Source organism: Mastigoproctus giganteus, chromosome 10 (assembly GCF_048544385.1).
Source record: "Mastigoproctus giganteus isolate SK-2022 chromosome 10, ASM4854438v1, whole genome shotgun sequence".
NCBI classification, from domain to species: Eukaryota; Metazoa; Arthropoda; class Arachnida; order Uropygi; family Thelyphonidae; genus Mastigoproctus; species Mastigoproctus giganteus.
In genome coordinates this window covers 188,915,452-188,941,153 of record NC_143584.1, presented here as the reverse complement: position 1 = coordinate 188,941,153, position 25,702 = coordinate 188,915,452, and the positions used below count along the sequence as shown (strand labels likewise).

At 36.5% G+C, this 25,702-nt stretch overlaps 1 protein-coding gene across 1 annotated transcript in view; it reads right to left on the bottom strand.

The window, feature by feature from the left end:
* Positions 1 to 12,395: 12,395 nt before the first annotated feature.
* Positions 12,396 to 25,702, bottom strand: part of LOC150079660 (histidine--tRNA ligase, cytoplasmic-like) — a 129,270-nt gene continuing 115,963 nt past the window's right edge. Inside the window, exon 14 of the mRNA XM_090383156.1 lies at positions 12,396 to 12,470. Within this exon, the coding sequence (XP_090239282.1) occupies positions 12,396 to 12,470 (75 nt within the window). The remainder of the gene's footprint in view (positions 12,471 to 25,702) is intronic.

The following is a 25,702-nucleotide window of genomic DNA, read 5'->3' as shown; positions in this document are numbered from 1 at the left end:
GCTATACTGTTTAAAAAGATATTAGCAATTATGGCAGAACCATGATTAATGGTCATCATAGCATCATCATCCATTTTTAATCCATTGCAGGATGAAGGCTTCTCCAGCAACTTTCCAGTTCTTTCTGTTTTGTGCAATGGCCATCCATTTACTACCCACGAACTCTTGAATTTCATCTGTCCATTTCCGTTGTTGTCTTCAAGATCTTCGTTTAGCTCCTCTTGGGTACCATTCTGTTATTTTCTTAGTCCATCTGTCATTGTCCCTTCGAGCTATGTGGCCTGCCCAAGTCCATTTCAGTTCTTCAGTTTTGACAAGAATGTCCTTTACTTGAGTTGGCTGCCTAATCCATGTGTTTCTTTTCTAATCCAACAGTCTGATTCCTAATATAATTTGTTCTATTCTTTGCTGTGAAGTTTACAGCTTCTCTTCCATTCTTTTGGCAAGTGCCCAAGTTTCACTTCCGTAAGTCATGGTGGGGAGTTTACATTGGTTCATTAATTTACGTTTCAGACAAATTGGGATATTTCTTCTCAGTATGTGACTATATTTTCTGAATGCTATCCATCCAAAATTTATTCTTCTCTTGATTCCAAATATTTATCATTGTTACAGCTAATAACCTGTCCAAGATAAGTATATGAATTATTCACCTTTTCAATTTCTTCTACTCCAATGATTATATCTCTTTCTGTGGCATACTTGTTCACCATTACTTTTGTTTTAGCCATATTCATCTTCAATCTGAAATTCTTAATAACTCTGCATAACTGATTAAGGTTTTCCTCTAATTATTCGGGATTGTCGCTTATGATCACATTGTCATCTGCAAATCGTAAATGGTTTAGGTACTCTCCGTCCACATTGACTCCTTTTTGCGATCAGCCTAATCTTCTGAAAACTTCTTCAAGAGCAGCAGTAAACAACTTCGGAGATAATATATGGGATGACTGTGCCTTGTCTTTCGAGTGCCTGAAACATTGTCTTATGCTGCATGGAGTCAAATGTCTTTTCATAATCCACAAATGAATACCATTAATCATAATGCATTTGTGGATTATGATTAATGGTATTCATCTTTAAGTTGAACATGAGGCTAAGCTTTAGTGGAGAGCACTCACCATCACCCTTCAACAGGATAATCTTCAATCAGGATCCTCATGATTCAAAATCAAATTTAGTAAAGCATACAAATTTAGCTGACTCTGCAGTTGCTCCAAACATTTCTGACATATATTGATAGGAATTTAGCTTCAACATCATGATGTATGTATGTCATCAAATTTACACAATCATCATTTGCACATCCTATAATCTATTAATTGTTTTGACCAGTGTATGTACTTTTTTTTTTTTTTTTTATGAAAACCCCAAACACGAGAGGTATTAGAACCTATAGAACTTAGTACCGTGCTTGGGTTGGAGGTTGCGAAGACGAAAGAAGATATTTGTTGACATTAGACTTGAACTTCTGTAGACTGTAATTTTCAGGAAATACGTATGAAGGAAGGTTGTTCCAGAAAACGGCAATTGAATGAATAAACAAGGATGATGAAAAGTTGGTTCTGTGAGTTTGAAGTTGGACAGTAAATTGATGTTGGCTGGTTGCGGCACGTGTTCGGACTGTTTTGAAAGAGTGGGAATTATAGAAGCCAATTCAGAAGAACATTGCCCATGGAAATATCTGTAGAAAAGGCATGCAACAGAAACAGTACATCTATGAGACAGAGAGTGGAGAGACTCTGTTAGAGAGGAATCATTAATTAACCTGCCCTCTTCTGAATAGAATGTAGAAGCATGAGAGAGGTTTTGAGGGCCATGCCCCAGATGTGGGAACAATATTCCATGGTAGAGCGGATTTGCGATTTGTACTGAGTGAACAGCTGTTTGGAAGAAAAGTAACACCGAGAGCGAAAGAGAAAACCAAGCTTTTTAGATGCAGAGGAAGCAATATTTGTAATGTGCTTGTGCCAAGAGAGATTACAAGCCAAGGTAATCCCCAAAAGAGATATATCATTTTGCCTAGAAATTGGCGTATCACCAAAGATAAGCATAGGAGCAGAAGAATCCTTTTTGTGAGATGTAAGACAAGACTGAGTTTCACAAGAATTGAAATCAACTAAGTCGTCTTTGCCCCACTGGAGAATTACCTGAAGATCGGCATTTAAGGAATTGGCAGCGGATATTCGAAAAGTTGAAACTGGTTGAGCAGGGCAAGGTTTTTCAAAATGGAAAGTGGAATGCAATGTGCTATCATCAGCAAAACTATGGATAGGATTTCCAGTCAATGGAAGAAGGTCATTAATATATGAGGAAAAGAGTGGGGGAAAGAACTGAACCTTGGGGGACACCAGCATTAGTGGAGAAGTAAGAAGACAAAGAGCCATCTACCATCACCCTCACTGAGCGATCAGAAAAAAATTGGATAACCAATTACAGAAAACAGTTGGCAAACCATAAGATGCTTGTTTAGAAGACCTTTATGCCAAACACGACCAAAAGCCTTTGAGATGTCAAGAGCAACTGCTTGTGTTTCGCCAAACTTTTCCACTGAATTTGTCCATAAATGAGTAACATATTGATTTTTATTATTTTATATCATATCCTATCTGTTTCTTTGGTTTTAATAGCATATTGGCCTCCATAGCCAAGTGGTCATGAGCAGGAGTGCAGTAGCACACGCTGTTTGATTAAACCGGGGTTCAAGCCCGTGACTGCTAAATACAGTCAATCTGCCAACCCACACTGGACCAGCATGGCAGATTATTGTCAATTTTCCTCAGCATGAATTGTTGAATAGGCTTCCATCCTGCAGTGGGTTGATGATGGCTGCAGTTTACCTTTACCTTTGGCCACTTATGTGGAAAATAAGTTATAATCATACTTTTTTTTTTTTTTTTTTTTTTTTATGAGAACCCCACACATGAGAGGTATTAGAACCTATAGTACTTAGTACCGTGCTTGGGTTGGAGGTTGAGAAGATGAAAGAAGATATTTGTTGACATTGGACTTGAACTTCTGTAGATTGTAATTTTCAGGAAATACGTATGAAGGAAGGTTGTTCCAGAAAACGGCAGTTGAATGAATAAATGAGGAAGATGAAAAGTTGGTTCTGTGGGTTTGAAGTTGGACAGTAAATAGATGTTGGCTGGTGGCGGCACGTGTTCGGACTGTTTTGAAAGAGAGAGCGGGAATTATAGAGGCCAATTCAGAAGAACAGTGCCCATGGAAGTATCTGTAGAAGAGGCATGCAGTAGAAACAGTATGTCTATGAGAAAGCGAGTGGAGAGACTCTGTTAGAGATGAATCATTAATTAACCTAACTGCCCTCTTCTGAATGGAATCAAGAAGCCTGAGAGAGGTTTTGGGGGCACCACCCCAGATGTGGGAACAATATTCCAAGGCAGGACGGATTTGCAATTTATACAGAGTGAGCAGCTGTTTGGAAGAAAAGTAACGCCAAGAGCGAAAGAGAAAACCAAGTTTTTTAGATGCAGAGGAAGCAATATTTGTAATGTGCTTGTACCAAGAGAGATTAGAAGTCAGGGTAATCCCCAAAAGAGATATATCATTTTGCCTAGAAATCGGAGTGTCACCAAAGATAAGCATAGGAGCAGAAGAATCCTTTTTGCGAGATATAAGACAAGACTGAGTTTTAGAAGGGTTGAAATCAACTAAGTTGTCTCTGCCCCACTGGAGAATTACCTGAAGATTGGCATTTAAGGAATTGGCAGGAGATTTTCGAGAAGTTGAAGCTGATTGAGCAGGACAAGGTTTCTCAAAATGGAAAGTTGAATGCAATGTGCTATCATCGGCAAAACTATGGATAGGATTTCCAGTCAATGGAAGAAGGTCATTGATATACAAGAGGAAAGGAGTGGGGGAAAGAACTGAACCTTGGGGGACAACGGCATTAGTGGAGAAGTTAGAAGACAGAGAGCCATCTACCATCACCCTCAGTGAGCAATCAGAGAGAAAACTGGATAACCAATTACTAAAAACAGTTGGCAAACCATAAGATGGAAGCTTGTTTAGAAGACCTTTATGCCAAACACGACCAAAAGCCTTTGAGATGTCAAGAGCAACTACTTGTGTTTCACCGAACCTTTCCATTGAATTAGTCCATAAATGGGTAACATAAGCCAGAATATCACCAGTGGATCGACACTGACGGAATCCATACTGGCGATCGTTGATCAGACGGAAGGTTTCTAGGTAGTTTAAGAGTTGGTGGTTAATTGATTTCTCCATTACTTTAGAAAGAGTAGAAGTAATTGCAATGGGATGATAATTGGATGGGAGGGATTTGTCACCCTTTTTAGGAATTGGCTGGATATGAGCAAATTTCCAAGCAGAAGGAAAAACACCTTTGGAATAAGAAAGTGAAAAAAGGCGGCAAAGAATAGGAGTAATTTCAGGAGCACAAGTTTTGAGAACAAGTGGAGAAATACCATCAGGACCTGGAGCTTTCTTAGCATCAAGATTCATCAAAATCCTTCTGATGTCCTTTTGACGGAAGACCACAGGAGGCACTGAATGGAGCGTGTTAGGAATGGTGAGAGGTGTTTTACCAAGATCATTAATACATGAGCTGGAAGAAAAATGGGATGCTAGCAGGTCAGCTTTATCCTTGGCTGAAGTGACAACAGAACCATCTGGTTTGGACAGAGGTGGGAGCAGAGATGGGCAAAAGTTGCGGCCAATAGCTTTGGCAAGAGACCAGAATGCTCGGCTACCATTAGGGCAAGAAGCAAGTTTTCTACTCTTAGCCTGTTCCTAACTCTAGTTTGGATTGATTAATAACTGCTTTACAATTGTTGCGAGCTTTGGTGTAGGCAGAAAATGAAACTGAAGAATTAGAAACAAGCCAATTACGATATGCAACATTCTTCTCTTGGATAGTCTTAGCACATTTATTGGAAAACCAAGGTTTAGATAAAGGACGAGATTTTAAAGTGGAGTGTGGGATAAAGGATTCCATTCCTGCAAGAATAATTTCACTAACACGATCTGAGCAAACATTGACATCAGAAGTTTTGAAACAGTAATCAGACCAAGGAAAAGAAGAAAAGAAGTCTCACAGGTCATCCCATTTTGCATTCTTGCAATGCCAAACAATACGAGGTTGGGAATAGCCATGAGATAAAGGTTCCATTGGAGAAGAGACAATCACCAAGTTGTGATCTGAAGTGCCTAAAGGACCTCTCACTTCGACCTTGTACTTAGAAGGGTTGTTTGTGAGAAAAAGATCAAGCGTATTGGCTGTATGATTAGGATTGTCCGGTATTCTTGTAGGTAAATGAACAATCTGTGCTAGGTCATTAGTAATTGCAAAAGCCTCAGCATCTCGACCTGCTGGGTCGGTGTGACTAGAAAATGGAAGCCAGCTGGAGTTGTGAACGTTAAAATCACCAAGCAAAATTACCTCACTGTTAGGAAAGTTAGACTGGAGAAAGTCAAGTTGCAAAGAGAGGAAGTCAAAGAGCTCCAAGTGATTAGTGGAGTTGGGAGAACGGTAGAGACAACAGATGAATTTGACACAATGAGGTAGAGAGATTTTAAGCCAGAGAAGATCAAAGAGAGGAGATTCCAAATTGCCAAGTCTCTGACAGGGAATATCAGAACGGACATATGCACAAGTACCACCTTTGAGGCGAAAGGAATCATACAGCAAATAATTTGGACATCTGAGATGAGAAGTAGTTGAATCAACTGATAACTGAAATTCAGTCAGAAAAAGTACATGGGGTTTGGAAGACTGCAAGTGGAAATGGACATCGTTGAGATTGGAATTAAGACCACGTATATTTGTGAAATGAATTAGGAAGTCCTTGGGAGGTTTAGATCTTTTCGCAGATAAGCTTGCTCTATTATTTTGACAATTCAGTAAGAAAAAGTGGGTGGGACATGCTGTATGAAGTAATGAAATTTTTGGATATGGCGTACATGTGGTAAGAATATACCCAGATCCTTGACATAACGTGGTCTCGACAATGCTCCCCGCATACACACTACTCGGACTCCCTCCAGTCACTATCTGGCAGAGTAGAGGTAGCAAGATTATACACTAGCTGATCCGGAAGCCTCCTAGAGAGTTACCAATAGGTTTGGTCCGGTGTACTATCTAGCAGCCGGCCTGCGAACACCGTTTTAGAGCTGTACCCTCGAAATGTAAGGAATATTGGATCTCGCCACGACAGTCATCATAACCTCAAAAATCATCAATCATACTGCATGATGGAAGAGATTGGGAAGGGTTGGCCGGAACTTAGCTCTAGAGACTAAACATGGGTTCCACCACTTCAAGCCTCCAATAAGCAAAGTGGTGGTATTTCACCGGTTGATGAGAGTCATCTACCACCTAGTACTGCCTGGTAACATAGAGGGGCGGCGTTCCTCCATGTGGTGTGGGCGCCACACCTCGACCCCTGCTTACGTTAGTTCACACCTGGGTGGTCACCCACCATGTACTTTTGCATGGAGGTTATACCCAGGATTACTAACAGTCCCACCATCGTGAAGGTGCAAGCAGAGGATTTGGCTGTCATAGACCGTCCGGACTTCACCGAAAGTGGGTCCACTTGACTTAAGTGTCACCCGAATATCAGTTCCATCAGCGTTTTAGACTCCCAGGTAGCAAGAACAGCTTGTCTGGCATATCTGAGAGAATGTCTGTGACAACCTCAAGGACCAACCACTATATAACCACTGTATAACCACTGTATATCTGTGAAGATAATTTTTTTTGCATTTGAATGTTTTTTGACCTCTTCACAGGCAATACCTTCCTCTTCATGAACCTGTGCAACAACCCCTTTAGGATTCCATTTTTTTCAAGGCCACCCTATATTGTGTCCTTAGCCACAAATGCCAAGATAATACCCACCACAGAAGTCAAACTCAATATTTTGCCTTCACCTCTAAGTTCTTCCTTATGGACTGGGGAACCATTAGCATTTCATCTCTAAAAGTATCATTCCAGAATTTAATCTCATAGCATGTGTTTAGTATAACTAGATGTATACCCTCCACCCATGGTGTCTTACCCTCTCTCTCTGCCTGAGATATTTTTCTGACAGTTTCTTCTGAAATATTGTTCTAAGTTGTCTATGATTTCATTGCTACAACTTTTTAGGGAGCCTACCTGATTTATTCTCTTCTTTCTCATATTCATAGGTGAATAGAACTCCTTTTTCTTATTCTTAATTCTTGTTGAATGGAACATTTAAAACTCCACTTTTGCCTGTCTTATACCATCAGTGATTTTATTACATATATGCATTTAATAGTCACACAAAACAGTGTCTTTCAATAGTTTATAACTATCCCATGTTTTTTTTTTTTTTTCCTTTTCCTCAACTAAGCTTTTCAGTGGTTTTGTTATCCAAATGGATAACATTCATTTGGATAACAAAATCCAAATGGATTTTGTTATCCAAATGGATAACAAGACAACTTATTTTGCAGTACTTCACTTTAATGACTGTAATAAGGGCTTACAGGATAAGTCCCTTAAATGCATCCCTATAATGTATCTTTTTCACAGTAGATAGTTCTGTCTGTCTTTCTCTCTCTCTCTTTAATTAATATAGCCCAAAGAATACTTCAAAAAACTATATGGATTGGAGTATTCAAACCATATAGTGATTTGAATACTTTATATAGAATCTCTCCAGCCTTTATATAGAACCTCTCCTCAGTCTGAGTAATTTTACTGCAGCAGTAATGAAAATTTTGTTTGGCAACATGTTTGATTGTTCTGAGACCCATCCTATTAAAATATATAGCTGGTCTCCATTATCAGGGCTTTGGTGTTTGTAGGCTCTAAGTACTCTTAATTCCAATTCCTCACTACATTATATCAAATCTATTAAAATGCCTGTATTCAATTTAATTTTGTTTTTAAATAAATCTGAAAGAATTTCTATAAATTTTGTATTGAAGTTATTTACAAGACATTCATTCCAGCATTAACATACACACAATATCAACTATGATGATGTTGTTAATGATTTGTCTAACAGAAAAAGGCAAAGAAAGAATTTATGTTAGAAATCTGTTTTTAAAATTAGTCCAGCTTCTTTCATCTTCCTCTTCTATATGATGTTTCAATACAGCGATCTATGAGAACTTTTGGGTCTCCAAAACCTGTCTAACATAGAATCCTATGATACAGTACATAGTTTTACATGTTTGAACTTGCTGACTATTTTATGTGACACCTCAAACTGAATGAGATACATTCTGCAGTTTTTTAACGTAGTCCTGTATTTATACCCATGCACTACTAGAATAGACAATATTTTATATATTATGTAATTATCTTTTGATATCTCAATACATCTGATAGCAAAGTGTTTAGTAATAACAAAACCAGAGAGGCATTTGTGTTTTATGTTTAAAGTGAACTCTCTTAAATTTCACTTTACTTTTTCGCTTTTTTGAATACTCCAAACCATAGAATAAGTACATCAATATCATTAATAAGTTCTTATACTGATGAAGACGTATCAAGTTTAATGTCAAAGTTTGCAGATGATACAAAGGTTAGGAGGGATATGATGCTGCAACAATATCTAGAAAAATTAACCAGATGGGCTGAGAAGTAGTAAATGAGGTTTAACATTGACAAATGTAAGGGAATGAATATATGAGCATTAGAAATTCCAGGTTAACATACTAATTAGGTGATACCACACTGAAGTTAGTGGGAAAAAAAAAGACCTTGGGGGTTATTGTACTGTCTGAAAAATTCTTATAAGCAGTATAAACAGTCTGCTAGGACAGCTCATGGGGTTCTGTCAATGATAAACAGGAACTTTGCCAGCAGGGACAGGAGTTGGTTGTCCCATTGTAAGCCAATAGTTAGGCTACATCTTAAGAATTGCATACAGGTCTGGAAGTCGCAAAGCACGCTTATACAGCATCAGCCAAAAAAAAAAAAAAAAAAAAAGATTCTTTCCATTTCACCCATCCATTCACTCCAAATGTTTGTCTAGTTCTGCTCTGAAATTATTTAAGCTGTCAACTTCTACAGCAATAGATGGAAGTTTGTTCCAGCAATCAACCACATGCTGGCTAAAGGCAAATTTCCGCACATCTATTCTACAACTGTCTTTCCTAAATTTGAATTTATGTCCCCTCGAGCGATTAATCTGGGCAAGAGGGTGAATCCCATCAGCATTGAGCTTGCTCAAACCATTCAAGGCCTTATACACCTCAATCAGATCACTTGCAGGTGCCAAGTCACCAGACACTGTAATTTGCAAATCTTAAGCTTTCTTCATAAGAGAAACCTTTTGTTCCATTCACTAATCTTGTTGCCCTTCTCTGTACTTGTTCCAGCAGCTCTATATCCTTCCTAAAATGAGGCCTCCAGACCTGTATGCATTACAGGTCTGGAGTCTGTGAATGTAGATACCTTATACAAGAGGATAATCACCTCCTTATCCTTGCTAGAAAAATTCCTGTATATCATTGACAAGACACCATGAACTATTCTTGCAGACTGTCTGCACTGCTCAGAAACTTTATATCTGACTGCACAATTACCCCCAGGTCCTTTTCATTCTCTACCACCTTGAGTGTAGTGCCACACAGTTGATATGTTACTCTGGGGTTACTGCTACCCATATGCAGTACTTTAAGTTTAAGTTTGTCAATGTTAAACTTCAGTTGCCACCTCTCAGTCCATCTGCTCAACATTTCTAGATTCTCTTGAAGTAGCATACTGTTATTAATGTCATTAACAACCCTGCCAACCTTCATATCGTCTGCAAACTTAGACATTAAGCCTGATATACCTTCATCAATATCATTAATAAATACATTAAACAACAACTGAACCCAGGGGTATTCCACTAATAATATTATTTCATGAAGAGCAGTGTCCATTGATTACCACTCTCTGCCTTCTCCCACTCAACCATCCCTTTATCCATAGCAGCATTTTGCCCTTAATGCCACACTGCTCCAAACTGTACAGTAGTCTTCCATGTGCAACAGTATCAAAAGCTTTCCTAAGATCCAAGTATACAATATCAAAATTATGTTTTGCATCCAGTTCCTTTGTGACCACATCATAGTATCCGATCAAATTGGTCAGACAAGACCTCCCTTTAACAAACCCATGCCATGTCTTAACTATTACTGCAGTCTTGTCTAGATGATTGTGCAATGCTTCTTTAACCAGTGACTCCAATATTTTCCTTGGAACACAAGTTAAACTAACAGGTCTATAGTTACTTGTGTCACCCTTTAATCCTCCTTTGTGAATTGGGGTCAGATTTGCAGATCTCCAGTCCATGGGTACCTCCTCTGAGACCAAGGAAGCTCTCATAATTATGGCTAAGGGTTTGCTTACTTCCTTTGCCGCCTCCTTTAATATAAATGGACAGATCCCAGGTGCCTTTTTTATGTTTATCTTCAACAATTTCTCCTCCACTTTGCTCTCAGTTATTAAAAAATCATTTAACTCACTATCATAGTTTAATACACTTCTGGTATTCCCCTCCCTGAATAACTCCTCCTGTGTGAATGTAGATGCAAAATACTTATTCAGTTTGTTAGCTACCTGAGCGTGATCATGAACAGTTGAATCATCGATATTAAGTGGACCAATCTGACTCATCTCCTTCCTTCTAGGTTTACATAAGTAAAGAACTCTTTATTTAGTCAGAGACACAAAAGAGTACTCTTACCATAAAAGAATTTCGTTCTGCAAATTGTAGTGTCTGGAAACTAGGCACCTGTAGGGGAAACTGACTGAAGTGTTTAATGTCTTATGTGGATTGGGTAAATTAAATGTAGTTCACATCCAAAATCTTTCTCAGATGCCTTAAAAAAAGTGGGCCTATCGATCCTTTTGATTTTAAGAGTTTTAAACAAGAGGTGTCAGAAAAGTTATCAATAAATTTATATTGAAAAAGGATGGTCATAAGACAGATGTGAGAAAATTTGATTCAGCCAGACAGTGATTGAATTTTGGAACAAATTTCCACCTGGTGTTGTGGAGGTGGGCAGTTTGAATAATTTAAAGAAGAATTAGACAAATTATTAGAGGAATGGACATATTAAGATCAGTATTTTTTTTTTAATGATTCTATATAAACCTGATTCCTTGCATCATTTGATACTCCTTAGGTATTTTAGTAAAACAGCAGCAGGAAGTTTTTTCTGTATGGAACTTTTAAATTTTTAAATTTATTGTGTGCATACTGTGTAAATACATTTAAATTTATTGACCCTCTCTTCTTGATCTAAATATCATAAATGGCAGATTTGGCAATCCTCCCCAATAATTGTTTCTTCTGCAGTTTATTCAAGGAAGCTTTCATTCATTATTTCTCCATCTTAACAATGAACAGAATAACAAATATCCATTATTGTTCCTTCCAATAATAATTCAGCCACATTCCTTCCTACAGAGAGCATTGCCAGAGGCATCTGGGGAGCAGGTGAGCAGGCAGGTCAGCTGCCCTGGGCTCAGCCAGATCTGATGGGGAAAGGTAAGTATACATTGGCTCTCAATCCCCCCAGTCTCTTTTTCCAATTTCCTTACAGAGTACAACAGGTCTATACAGAACTGTGGAACTTCCAAAACAGCAAACCAAGTATTCTGAGACAAATTTTCAGCCACAAAACACAGTACCTTGCAGAGTGGAAAAGCTTCAATAACCAACCATCATTTCTGCAGGAATTCCAGAACCCAAGGTTTATATTAAAAAATCCCCACCACACTAAACTTTTGCATCAAACTTTGTTACCAAAAATAGTGGTACAATTATTTACAGTAGTGTAGGTCTTCCTTCTTGAAATTCCAAATGAAGTCTTTGTGAAACAATGTCCATCAACTTATGACATTCAAGCTGAACTATTTCCCAATTCCTCCAGCTAAGCAATTTTTAATTGGACATATGATCATGACCTTTATGGAAGAGCACTCTCACATCTTTCCCATTCATTTATTGATTCTATTAGATTAGTTCTATTAGATTCTGATTGGGCCAGTCCATTAGCATCACATTATTTTTCCCAAAACAAGCTGTTACAGGGGAAGGGCATTTAAAAAAAAAATGGGTCTAAATGTTAAGAGTTTCAACTTATGACCAGCATAAATACAGTATAAGCTAAAACTAGATACACTGTAGACAAAACCTCAAACACATGACTAATTTGACTGTTACATGAAAATGATAACCTATTCTGTAATAAAAAGCTGAATATTGTATAACAGGCATCTCTCAAGTTTCATTACCTATTCTAATAATGAATTTTTTAATGGAAATCTTATGCAACCATCCACTGATGGAGAATTTTTAAAGAATTTTACAGAATTTTTTTTAAAAATTGAAGTAACTTCTGATTAGTATGAATGTACTAACTCACAATTTAAATCATGAATTTGCACCATTCATGTTGAAAAGATACTTCTTAATTTCTTCTACTAACTTTGACCGTTGAATTTTAAACTGAAAAAAAAGAAGAAAAAAGAAAAAAAAGATGTATATAAGAATAAAAACAATTAAGTGTAATTCATTCCTTGACGGAATAAATCAAGTATTATAAATATCAGAAAACTTCACAAAATATATTTTTATAAGATCATCTGATTTTAAGGTAGCATGTTAAGACAATGTATATATTAAGTGCAATAGTTGTGATACTAAAACATCAAATAAGTAAAACAAGAAACAATAAGTTAGGGTTATTTGATTATCAAATAAAGTGCAATACCTCAGAGGCTAAAAATTCCTATGCTGTGTTCAGGAAGCATTTCACAAAACTTCATATTCATGTGATAGGTAGCCACAAGTCTCACTTTGTGGCTATCTATCACATGAATATGGTGAAGTTTTGAGTAATTCTAAAGGGAGGGATGGATAGGCGAAATAAGTTACCCTAACAGCATGACATTTGATATTACAAAGGCACCTAAGAATATTCTAAATAATTTCTGAAACTTTTAAAAGGATTGTTCTAATAATTTAGAGCAATGTCTAGGTAGGGAAAAGATGGAAGAGATTATGGAATTTAAATTTTGCATAAAACTTTATCAGAAACTATCAAATACACGTACTGAAAATTTGTTATCAATTCAACTCTTCCCTTCTTGAATAATGTTCAAACATCTGAAACATACTATGATTTTTATGGATTTCTGTGTGTATGTGTGCATGTAAGCATACATGGGGGGGAGGAGAACTGGCAGCTATGGAATTGAACCTAAATCCTTCAGAGCCAACAGAATTATTTGAGAGTGATTAATTAATGGAACAAACTTTTACCTGGTGCTGTGGAAGTAGGTAGTTTGAATAAAATTAAGGGCTATATCGAGAGTTCCAGAGAGATAAGGTGGTTATTTTCTTTTGTAGAAGCTTGCTTCCTTGCATCATTTTCCACTCTTAATACTATATGTTAAATAATGTGCATCCATTTGGCTTTTCCTTTTTGAGTAACGCTAGCATCTGAAATATACTTCCAGTTTTTATATATATATATATATATATATATATTGTGTTCTTATTGAAGATTATGATAATGATATCTGGTTAAGTTTACAGTATTAGGTATTTGTCAGTAAAAACTTCCCAATTTTGATACCCGGGTTTTATTGCGCTCAGAAGAGGCTCGTCGTCTGACCACACTGTAACCTGGCCTACCAAACACCTTCCCCACTTCCTAAATCAGACTAAATAATGGGAAATTATCACCAGATACAAACTCCCAACAACAAAATAATTGTGCCTAAGATATACTATACACATAACGTTTATATCCCTTCATTTTAATACAGTATAAAACCTAGTGACACAGGGTGAAAATTCACATTGAAGGAGGCTGTAAATATGTACGTAGCTATCCCCCCAGACAAACACAGGTCGTTATGCCTTAGAAAAGCTATACCGGCCCGGTCCAGGGGATAGCAACCCATTTTTATTAACATACTTTTTGTATTTTACAACGCATTTTGTACCGATATAAACACATCATTTCATTTATATAGGTTCCTTCCGACATCAGAAGCAATCCCCCCCCCCACAAGCACAAATATAAAACCTCTCATGGCTTTCAAAACACTCGCACTGACACAGGATATATTGCCTACAGCAATTTCACCATCACACTATAATCTACAAAAGGCACGTCTGTGCAGTATAATCTTATCAACATATAAAACAACCTGAAGGCAGGAATTGACCCCCTTTTCTGTCTGACCACCACAGAACAAGAAAGAAGTAAGAACCTTTCTCATTTATTCTGATATATACCCGTTGGCTTTGTGTCACCTATCCCAGTTTGCTGTTTCTGACACTACGTTGATAAAATTTAAATTTAAAAATTTTACAAAAATTAAACTAAACATATTATCCTTTCTCATTGAATTTTAAGTTTAATACTATCACTTAAAAATTAAGTTTAATACTATCACTTAAAAATTAAGTTTAATACTATCACTTAAAAATTAATAACTGGCAAAACTGGTATGGGAACAACAGAAACGTGTAGGTATGAGACATTCCTTTAGTCTGGCTATTGTTCTGCTCAAAGCCCCCGATGAAGTAGCAGACAGATGGCCAAGTGAGGGAACGTTATTTGCAATTTACATTGTTTATTATCATTTTTATTATTATTTTCATTTTTTAGCATCATATTATTTTTAATACCATTTCATTAATATAACGTTTATAGACCTCCCAGGCTAAAGCTAGTTTACATTTGCTAACTTGGTAGCCTGGTCTATATACACCTAATTCCCTACAGATAAATACCATTTAATTAAATAAAATCGACCAATATATATATAAACAGCAGGCCCCCGTTATAATGTGGTTCGCTTTACGCTGATTCGCTATAACGCTGCTCTTATATTATAACCCATATCTGACTATAACGCTGTCTCAGATCACTATAATGCTCTTTTACAGATTGCATTTTTAGCATATTTAGCGAAATCGTTTCATTTGGTGGAGTCGATAGCTTGAAAATGAATATCAAAACAGCATTAAAATGTTTCCCACGCCGACTTGAGAAATTTTCCCACGCTCAGTGATATTTTCTCACACGGTAATTTAATTGCAGTACAGTGACTTGTTACATAGTTCCGAGATCAACATTTTAAAAAATTATCAAGTATATTGCTTGTAATATTTGCGTTATATGCATTTATCCGAAGTCTAGTCATCACTCAGTATAGTATTAGACATCATGCATAAAGGACAGTTTACTCGAACATTGTATCGTAATTAATGCAACCAATGCAGTTACATTTCGAAGAGTTAATAATGGCCAATAAGAATGAAAAAGCAACGTCTGGGCACAGTACAAAGACTATAAATGTAAGAAAAATACTACTGAATTCGAAAATTAAATTAGACGTTTTGAAGCGAATCGATTCCAGTCAAAGACAAGCGGATGTGTGCCATAATTCAGGACTTGCAAGTTTAACTGTAAGAACAATTATAAAAAAAAAATAAGAATTAATTTTAGCAGCAGAAAAGATAGCTGTTCCATTGCAAGCAATTAGGGCTAGGCTGGCTATTAGGATTTTATTGAAGATAATATCTAATGTAGAATTCAGTTAAGTTAAATATTATAAAAAAAAAACAGAGAGAGAGAGAGAGAGAGAGATTAGCCAATATGATGATCTGAAGAAAACTCACCTAAAAAAAAAAAACTAGTAAGGGCTGGTTGAATAGATTTAAAATCCAGGGAGAAGCCGCAAGTGCAGATTAAGGAGCCGAAACTTTCAAAAAAGAACTTGTTAAAATTATTGAAGAGGGATATTATATGTTATGCTTCTCAACAAGTTTTTAACATAGATGAAGCAGGACTTTTGTAGAAGTTTGGTTTGTTTAGATTTTATTGGCGCATCAGCATCTAAGGCTATAATGCGCCAAGACCACTTTTGTAGAAATAAATGCCTAAAAGAAGTTTCATATTGAAAGAAGAAAAAAACATGCCAGGTTTCAAAGCGGCGAAGGATCGGTTGACTTTATTGTTGGGTGGTAACGCTGTGGGAGATTTAAAATTAATACCCCTTTTAGTTCAGTTGGAAGAGGGCCAAAGTTCAACCCAAAATCGACACATTTTTCTTGATTAAATTCATCAATTAAATTAAATCAATTTAGATCAATCAAATTCATGATTTTAATTAGAATTTTAAGTTTAATTTTGATACGTAAGTAGTTACCCCATAATTATATACATATGTAATGCAAAATATTTTATATGTACAAATATTTGAATATTAAATATTTTGACCGACATTCGTGCATCTTTTCACTACCATTTATTATTGATTAGGAAATATCCTATGGCACTGACCGCAACTCACAAAGACATATGTTACCTTATGGGAATGCGGCGCTCGCTTAGCGTGGATTCACCTAGCGCTCTGTTTTTCCGGAACGAATTATCAGCATTAAGCGGGGGTCACATGTATATATAGAAAATTTGATGCTGATCTGACTTTTTCCTTATTGAGCAACACCTGGACATCAGAAAGCATCAAATAAATATTTTCATTTATATATAAAATAATTTATTGCCAAACAAAAAAAAGTAGGGAAAATATTCTGGTACAGACAAGCTAGAAGGGTTTGCAATGAATAAAAACCAATAATAACACATGAAATAGGAAAGTGAAACATTAACAAAGGAATAAAATAAAATAAAAACATAAAAAGTACTTGCTGAAACTGGACATAAGAAGCCTACTAATGTTGGAACTTTGATATCAGTGAGTAAAATGCTTTTTCTGTATACCTTGTTGTGAAACCAAACATCAGAGTCAAGATAGAAACAAGTGACTAGCTTGAGTGAGATGTTGACAAATGAAGAATCAAATCTACTTATTCTGGAAAGTTTAGACTGGAGGGATGAAGTGGCTCTAGTAGTTTAACTGCTGATGAAGAAGGTCCCATAAATAAACAAAACACTGAATAGCTTTGTATTACCAAAAAAGAGTAACAGAGGTAATTTCAATTTCTTGGTACAATTGATGTAAAGTTGACAAACAGAAGTCTGGTATTGATTAAATAAGTTTGGTATTTAATCACCTGATGAGAAAATATTCTGCCGACATGATAGGCTGATGGGTAAGTTTCAAGATGAAGGACCAGATTAGTGATGCACAAGGGAAACAAAGTAGAATATAAAATTACTGTTTTAAATATTCTGATCTTAATAACTGCTCCTCATTTATTAATCATTCCACTTTAATATCTTGTTCTTTATCTAAACCTTGGTTTTTTTCAATAAATATGCTAAACTGTGTTCAGGATAAGAAAGTAGAATATTCCAATTGGCTTGTATCCAATAGTCGTAAAACAATTATTAAGCTCTCTGGCCAAAGCTCTATTGGCCACAACTTCGGTCCATATATAATACTCCCAACCTTGCATACTCAGCTAAGTACAAAGCTGACTTATTATTATTATTATTATTAATACCCATATGGTGCAAGGAAGCCTGAGGCTTATGCTGCACCAGGGGGAAAAAAAAAAAAATTTCCAAGTTACCCTGAGAGAGAGAGAGAGAGAGAGAGAGAGAGAGAGAGAGAGAGAGAGAGAGAGAGAGAGAGAGAGAGAGAGAGTCAAAAGTAGAAGGGAATCACCAAGAAAGAGAAGAATGATAATATCCAGCTCAGGACCCTGGGTGTGCCAAGCCCATACTCACCAGATGTGAGCCCCCGGGGTTGTTTACTAGCATTCTATTTTTCATCTAACATTCAAGATGATTTCAGTAAATCACCTAATTCCACACTAAATGCACTCCATTCAATTCCTACCACGGTTTCTTGACAGAAGAATATTAGAAGAATTCTGAACAATCTTGATGCTAAGAAATCTCCAAATCCTGATGGAAATTCTCCACTTGTTCTCAAAACCTTCCTTTTTGTGTCACCTTTTCAAACTTTCTTATTCTGCTGGTGTTTTTCCTTCCATGCAGAAATGCAGAAGAGATATCCAGCCACTTCCTAAAAACAGTACAAAAATCCCTCCCTACTAATTATTGTCCCATTGCATTTACCATTACCCTTTTCAAAGTAATAGAGAAATCCATCAACTGCCTCTTCAATTATCTTGAAACCTACCATCTGGTCAATGAGAGCCAATATGAATTCCATCAGTATCAATCCCTGCTGATATACTGGCTTATATTACATATCTTTGGACAAATTTGATTAGCATTAGTATCGGTAGAGGCAAATGATGCAAGAAAGCAAGCATATACAGCATCATCCGAAAAAAACAAAAAAACTTCCCATTTCACCTATCATTGCCTCGAACAGTTTGTCTAGTTCTTTCTTAAATTTATTCAAGTGATCCACTTCCACAACATCAGACAAAAGTTTGTTCCAGCAATCAACCACCAGTTGGTTAAAGACAACCTACTGCACATCTATTCTCCAACCTTCCTTCTTCAATTTGAATTTATGCCCTCCCTCGTGTGTGTATTCTGAGCAAGAGGAAGAATCCCATCAGCATTAAGCTTGCCCAATCCTTTCAAAGTCTTAAATACTTCAATAAGATTGCCTTGCAGGTGCCTAGTCTCCAGATTCTGCAATTTGCAGAACTGAAGTCTTTCTTGTTAAGAGCACCCCTTTGTACCCCTCACTAATCTCATTGCCCTTCTCTATACCCATTCCAATAATTCTACATCCTTTGTAAAGTAAAACAAGGCCTCCAGACCTGTATGCAGTACTCAAGGTGTAGCCGGACTATTGCCTTATACAAACAATGGGATACAGGAATTTTTCCGCTGGAAAAATTCCTGTATATCATTGACAAAACACCACGAGCTGTCCTGACAGCCTGTCTGCACTGCTTAGATAACTTCATATCTGACTGCACAATGACCCCAAGGTGTTTTTCATTTTCCATTACCCTGAGTGTAGTACCACAAGTTGGTACATTAATCTGAGATTACTGCTACCCATATGCAGTACTTTGCACTTGTCAATGTTAAACCTCAATTTCCATTTCGCAGCCCAACTGCCTAATTTGTCTAGATCTTGTTGCAGAAGCATACCATCATTAACCAATCTGCCAACCTTCATATCATCTTGCAAACATAGGCATTAAGCCTGATATACCTTCATCAATATCATTAATAAATACAGAAAACAACAATGGGCTCAGCACCAAACCCTGGGGTACTCTACTGATAACATTAGTACACGAAGAGAAATGTCCATTGATAGCAACTCTGCCTTCTCCCACTCAACCCTACCTTCATCCATAGCAGTAACTTTTTCTTAATGCCAAACTGCTCCAATTTATACAGCAGTCTTCCATGTGCAACAGTATCAAACGCTTTCCTGAAATCCATGTATATGATATCAAAATTATTTTTGCATCCGGTTCCTTTGTTACTGCATCATAGTATCCAATCAGATTGATCAGACAAGATCACCCCTTGACAAACCCATGCTGTGACCAAAGTATAACTGCACTCACGTCTAGATTTTCCTGCATTACTTCTTTAACCAATGACTCCATTATTTTCTCTGGAAAAGAAGTTAAATCAACAGGTCTGTAATTAATGTCACTCTTTGATCCCAATTCACAAAGGGTGATCAAAGAGTGACAGTCTAGGGGACTTCCCCTGGATCCAAGGATGCTCTCATAATTATGGCTAGAGGTCTGTTTTCTTCCTTCTCTTAATATAATTTGATAGATCCCATCCACCCCAGGTGCCTTTCTTACATTTAACTTCATCAATTTCTCTTTCACTTTCCTCTCAGTTATTACAAAATCATTTAGCTCCCTGGTATAGTTTGATAAACAAGAGTTCATCATGCATGAATGCAGAGGCAAAATACTTATTCAGCTGTCGGTAACCTGAGCAGGATCATCAACAGTTGAACTGTCAATATCAGTGGACCAAATGTTTGATGATCCTACTCAGGTTGTTGACAAGCTAATGAAGTATTCTGCATCTACATTCATGCATGAGGAACTCTACGGGAGTGGATATGAAAAATTTATCAAACTCAACCAGGGAACTAAATGTGACCCTTTGATCCCCTTTGTGAATTGGGGATACATTCACACATTTCCAGTCTACAGAGACTTCCCCTGAATCCAAAGATGCTCTCATAATTATGGCTAAAGGTTTGCTTATCTCCTTTGCTGCTTCTCTTTATTTAACTGGATAGATCCTATCCACCCCAGTGGCTTTCTTACATTTAACTTCACCAATTTCTCTTCCACTTTTGATGAAAAATTTGAACAACTAATGCATTTTTCCCAAAGTTCAGTTCTTTCTCCTATTTTTTTTTCTTATAGAATTTCTGTCTTCCAATCTGAGAACACTTGCTCTGCAGAATCTATGAATCTACCATTAATTCCTTAACTGCTCACTTCCAGGTAATTTTCGAATGGGGAGAAGAAAATTTACTTAATTTCAATTCTTCTAAAATGCAGTCTTGTCTTATTTCTCACAGAAAAGAGTTTACCGTCCAACACCCCGCTCCTAACTCATCTTCAATGATACACAGATATCTAGACAATATCGCATAACCCTTTTTGGGATAACTCTGACTTCTGATCTCTCTCTCTTGGCACAAGAATATCACAAATATTGATTTCTCTGTATGAAAAAAAAAAAAAAAAAAATTTTTCTTGTTGCTTTCAGCATCACCTTTCTTTTAAACAGATACTGACTCTCTGCAAATCTCTAAATCTGTCTTAAACATCTCTCAAGACCTATACTCTATTCGAAAGAGGTTAGTCAAGTTAATTAACAACCCATCTCTTATGACGGCACTCCACTCTATTTCATAGACATTCAGTTTCTACTGCAAGCTTTTTTCTATGGATACTTCAATGGGTACTGTTCTTCTGAATTGGCATCTGCAATTCAACCACTCTTCTAAACCAACATACACCTCAACTAGTTAACATCCATTGATTTTTTCAACACCAAACTCACAGAACTAACTTTTCCTCTTCTTTCTTTATACCTTCTATTTCTGCATTCTGAAACAAACTTCTTTTATTATTAAATTACAATCTACAGAAATGTCAACAACTAACTTTTCCTCTTCTTCCTTTATCCCTTCTACTGCTGCATTCTGAAACAACCTTCTTTTATTATGTATTTCCAAAATTACAATTTACAGAAATGTCAACAAGTAACTGCTGTCTTCTCAACCTTCAAGCCGTGCAGAGCTAAATACTATAGGTTCTAATACCATTCAAGTTTGGGATTTTCTTTAAAAAAAAAAAAGGATACATCCTTACATGTTAGTAATGTATGTATATTTATTGAAATTTACATAAAAATTAAGCACAAAAACTAAGACAAAGGAAATGTGCTTTATCCAATGGCAGGAGCAGCAGTGAGTAGCACACGCTTCTTGATTAGACCGGGATTCGAGCCCGTGACCACCAAATATGGAGGATGCAGAAAGGTCAGGGAATGACCACCGCATATCCTCGGAGCAATATGGCTTTAGTTGCTAATGCTCCTAAAAAATAAATAACACACAAACGTTCTACTCTTCCATTTGGCATGGGTTGAGTCTCTATTTAAATATCGTTCTCCATTGTGTCGATCTCTTGAATCTTGCATCATTTGTTGATAACTCTGAAAGCCTGTGTTTTCCTTTAGGCATTGGAGCCATTCTCTTTTGGGTCTTCCTGGTGGTTTTTTTTTTTTTTTTTTTTTTTTTGATTTGGTAGTTGTTGGCGCATCGGCTTCTGTGGCCATATTGCACCTCCCAAGGTTTTTGCAGTACTTTGATCCAAGCCCGAGGCGGGAATCGAACCCACGACCTTTGGGTTGCCGGGCTTCCTGGTGGTCTCTTATCTCCAATTCTTCCTGTCAGTACTACATTAAGCAGCCTGTGTTGTTTCATCCAGTTCACATGTCCAAACCACTGAAGTTGATTTTTGTAGATCTGCTCTATTATTCTGCATTCAAAATTTAGATCTCTCCTTACTTGTTCATTAGTTTGATGTTCTGTCCAATTTGTTTTATTGATTTTCCTTAGACATCTCATTTCAAATTACATTATTTTTTGCCTTTCTTTCTTATTCTCCAATTCTCTAATCCATAAGTTGCTGTGGGTATGATGACAGTTTCATATAGTTTAATTTTTAGACTATTTGAGATTTTATTGCTCTTCCATATGTTTTTGAGTTTGTTCATGTTTGTCCATCCGATGTTCAGTCTGTGATTAATTTGGTCAATATTACTTAGGTTTCCGGTTATTAGAGAGCCCAGGTATACAAATTTTTGTACTTGTTCTGTTTGTTATTTGGTTTTTAAGAGCATTAGCAACTAAGGCCATATTGCTCTGGGATATGCGGTGGTCATTCCCTGACCTTTCCGCATCCTCCGTATTTGGTGGTGACGAGTACTTGTTCTATTTGTTGATTTTGGATGTATATGTTTATGTCTTCTATGTTTTTTCCCGATTTGCATTACTTTGGTTTTATTTATATTACTATTAATTCCATAACTGTTGCTTGCTTTATTGACATTTGTTAATATTTCTTTTAGTTGTTCTTTGGTTTCTGTTAAAATCACAATATCATCTGCATATTTTATGAGGTTTATATTTTTTCCATTTATTATTGTGCCTCTTTTTTCTTCAATTGATTTCACTAGTTCTTCTAGATAGATATTAAATAGATATGGGGATAAAGGGCATCCCTGCATGACTCCTTTCTCTATTCCAAATTTCTGTTTTAAGGTTGTTGAATTTTACTATTGCTCTTGTATTTTTATATAAATTATTTACAAACATGATTATTTCATGATCAAGTGGGATTTTTTGCAGTTGTTTCATTAAATTTTCTCTGTTTACAGAGTCAAATGTCTGCTTGAAATCGATGAAGCACAGATAAAGAGGTTTCTTCTTATTCCAATATTTTTCTGCAATGATGTTTAGTGTGAATGTTTGGTCTATTGTTGATCTGCCTTTTCTAAATCCTGCTTGTTCTTCCCCTATTGTTTCTTCATATGTTTTAAGTATCTATTTTCTAAGATCCTTATAAATATTTTATATATATGGTTTAAAAGGGTAATGGGTCTATAATTCTGACAATTATCTTTATCTCCTTTTTTGTGTATAGACACTATTATTCTACTTTTCCAGTCTTCTGGTATATCACCTGTAAATAAAATTAGATTAAACAATTGTGCGAGGTGTTTTAACAATGCATCGCCTCTGAATTTCCATAGTTCTGCTTGGATACCATCATTTCCGGGTGCCAAGTCATTCATCATTTGGCTAATTGCTTTCTGAACTTCTTCTTTTGTTATCAAGAATGCCTTATCTCTTCTATTATCTAAGGCAAGAGTGTTTTTTCCTTCCCCTTTGAACAGGGTTTGGTAATATTCTTTCCATATTTTTTTAAATTTCTTGCATGTTTCCTGTTTTTATTTTTCATCGTCAGTGTTTTCGAGGTGTATGTTTTAGACAGTTCCTTTATAACCCATAAGTTGTTTTAGAGTCATGACGTTTATTTGCCTCTTCTCACTGCTTTTCTTTGTCTTCCAACCATTTCCTTTTAGCAGCTTTACATAGGTTGTCTATTTTGTTTTTTGGGGCTTTATATTTTTTCCTTTTGTCTTGACTATTTTCTTTGTTTAGGAGGTTTTTCATTTGTCTTTTTTCCATCCATACATCTAAAATTTCTTCTGTAATCCAAGGATTATTTGGTTTTGGTTTTGTTCCCAAGGTTTCTAAGGCTGCATCTTTAGTCATTTGTTTGGTTTTTTCCCATATATTTTCCACAGATAATGAATAGTTTATAGTTTTTTTAATATTTCTTGTAGTGTTTTCCCATAAATTTCCTTTATTTTATCTTCTTCAAATCATGATATATTTAATGTTGCTCTATTGTTCTTTGGCTTCATATTTTTAAATTTCCATTTAATTATTGCTGCTAGCAGTTCATGGTCGGTGTCAAAATCTGTACTTCTAAGAGTTTTAACATTTTGAATGGATGATTTCCAGTTGTTATTTATTAAAACGTAGTCGATACAGTTTTTTGTATTCCCATCTGGTGATGTCCATGTATACTTATGTTGAGATCTGTGGTAGAACAGTGTGTTGGTGATAGCTAGTTTATTTTATTTGCAGAAGTTCAAGAGTTCTTCTCCTCGCTCATTTCTATTTCCTATCCCGATCTTTCCTAATACGTCACTGAAATCTGTCGAAAAGCCTCCAAATTTTGTGTTAAAGTCTCTCATTATTATTAAAATATCTTTTTTGTTTGTATTATCTATAGTCTGAATAGAAGGCAGCTGTCTCTGTATCATCATGTGAGGAGTTTGGGGCATATACCTGGATTATTTTCATGAAGATGTTCTGCCATTCTTTAAAAATGTGGTGGAAGCCATTTTTGACATGCATTTGAGAATCACCTGTAATATCTTTACAACTTCTGATTATTGGAAACATTTTCCTCACAGCTCCTTCTTTAACTTTAGAAATAAAAAAAAATTACAGGGTGCAAGGTCAAGGCTGTAGGGCAGATGAGGAACACATTTGACATTAATGCTAGTAAGTACTCAACAATATAACAATGTGAAGTTTTGCATTGGTGTGCAACATTCACCTACTTGTGTGCAGTTGTGATCATTTGCAATGAATGTAATCCCACAAGGTGCACAGTATAGTTCTGTAGTAAGGTCCTGAAACAGTTGACATGGCACAACATGTGGGTAAACTATTCCTTGAATGTCAAAAAAAGAGATGACCATAACCTTTCCTGCAGAAGCTGCAACTTTTGCTTTTTTCAGTGTTGGCGATGAAGGAGACGCCTAAACAGAGCTTTGTTGCTTACTCTCTGGATCAAAATGATGAAGCCATGTCTCATCCACCATTATCACCTTGTGCAAAACCTCACCATCTTCAGTAACCATCCATTACATTTCCTGACAAATCTCCATGCGAACTTGCTGTTTCTCAGGTGCGAGTAATCTTGGAACAGAGCATGCATAAACACATGCCATATGCAAATGGTCATAGAGAATACAGTGTGCACTTCCTACTGATATTCTCAATGTCTCTGCTAGTTGCCTTACTGTTATACAAAGGGTACTAGGAAAGTTTTGCAATACAGCTTTGTTTATTTAATTTTTTTCAAAGTAATTTCCTCTACATTCAATACACCTCTCCATCCTCCGAAACCAATCTTTAAACCAGTTCTGCCAAGTTTCACTAGGGAGTAAAGCACACTCGTTGTCCCAAGCCCGTAGAAGGTCCTCATCACTGGAAAACCGCCTCCCTTTTAGCTTCATTTTCACATGCGGGAACAGTGCAAAGTCGCAGGGAGCAAGGTCTGGTCTGTAGGGAGGGTGCTCCAGAAGTTTCAGTCCTGTCGTGGTCAAATATTCGGTGCAGGCTTTGGCGCGGTGAGCTGCAGCATTTTCGTAATGGAGGTACCAGGTGTCCATTTTTGACTTTGGCCGCAGGTTCTTCATAGATCCATTGATTTTAGCCAGGCATTGTTCAGTATACCACTTAGCTGTGACTGTCTTCTGCTTGTCCAAAACGACACGTTCCACAATTCCACTCGATTTGAAAAATACAGCTATCATTTTCTTCTTTACAGATCGGGATTTTCTGACAATTACGGGTGTGTCGTCATCATCAAAGAACCAAACTTTGTTTTGAGCCTTGGTCGGCAGATCGTAATAGTACAGCCAAGTCTCGTCACCTGTCACGATGTTGTTC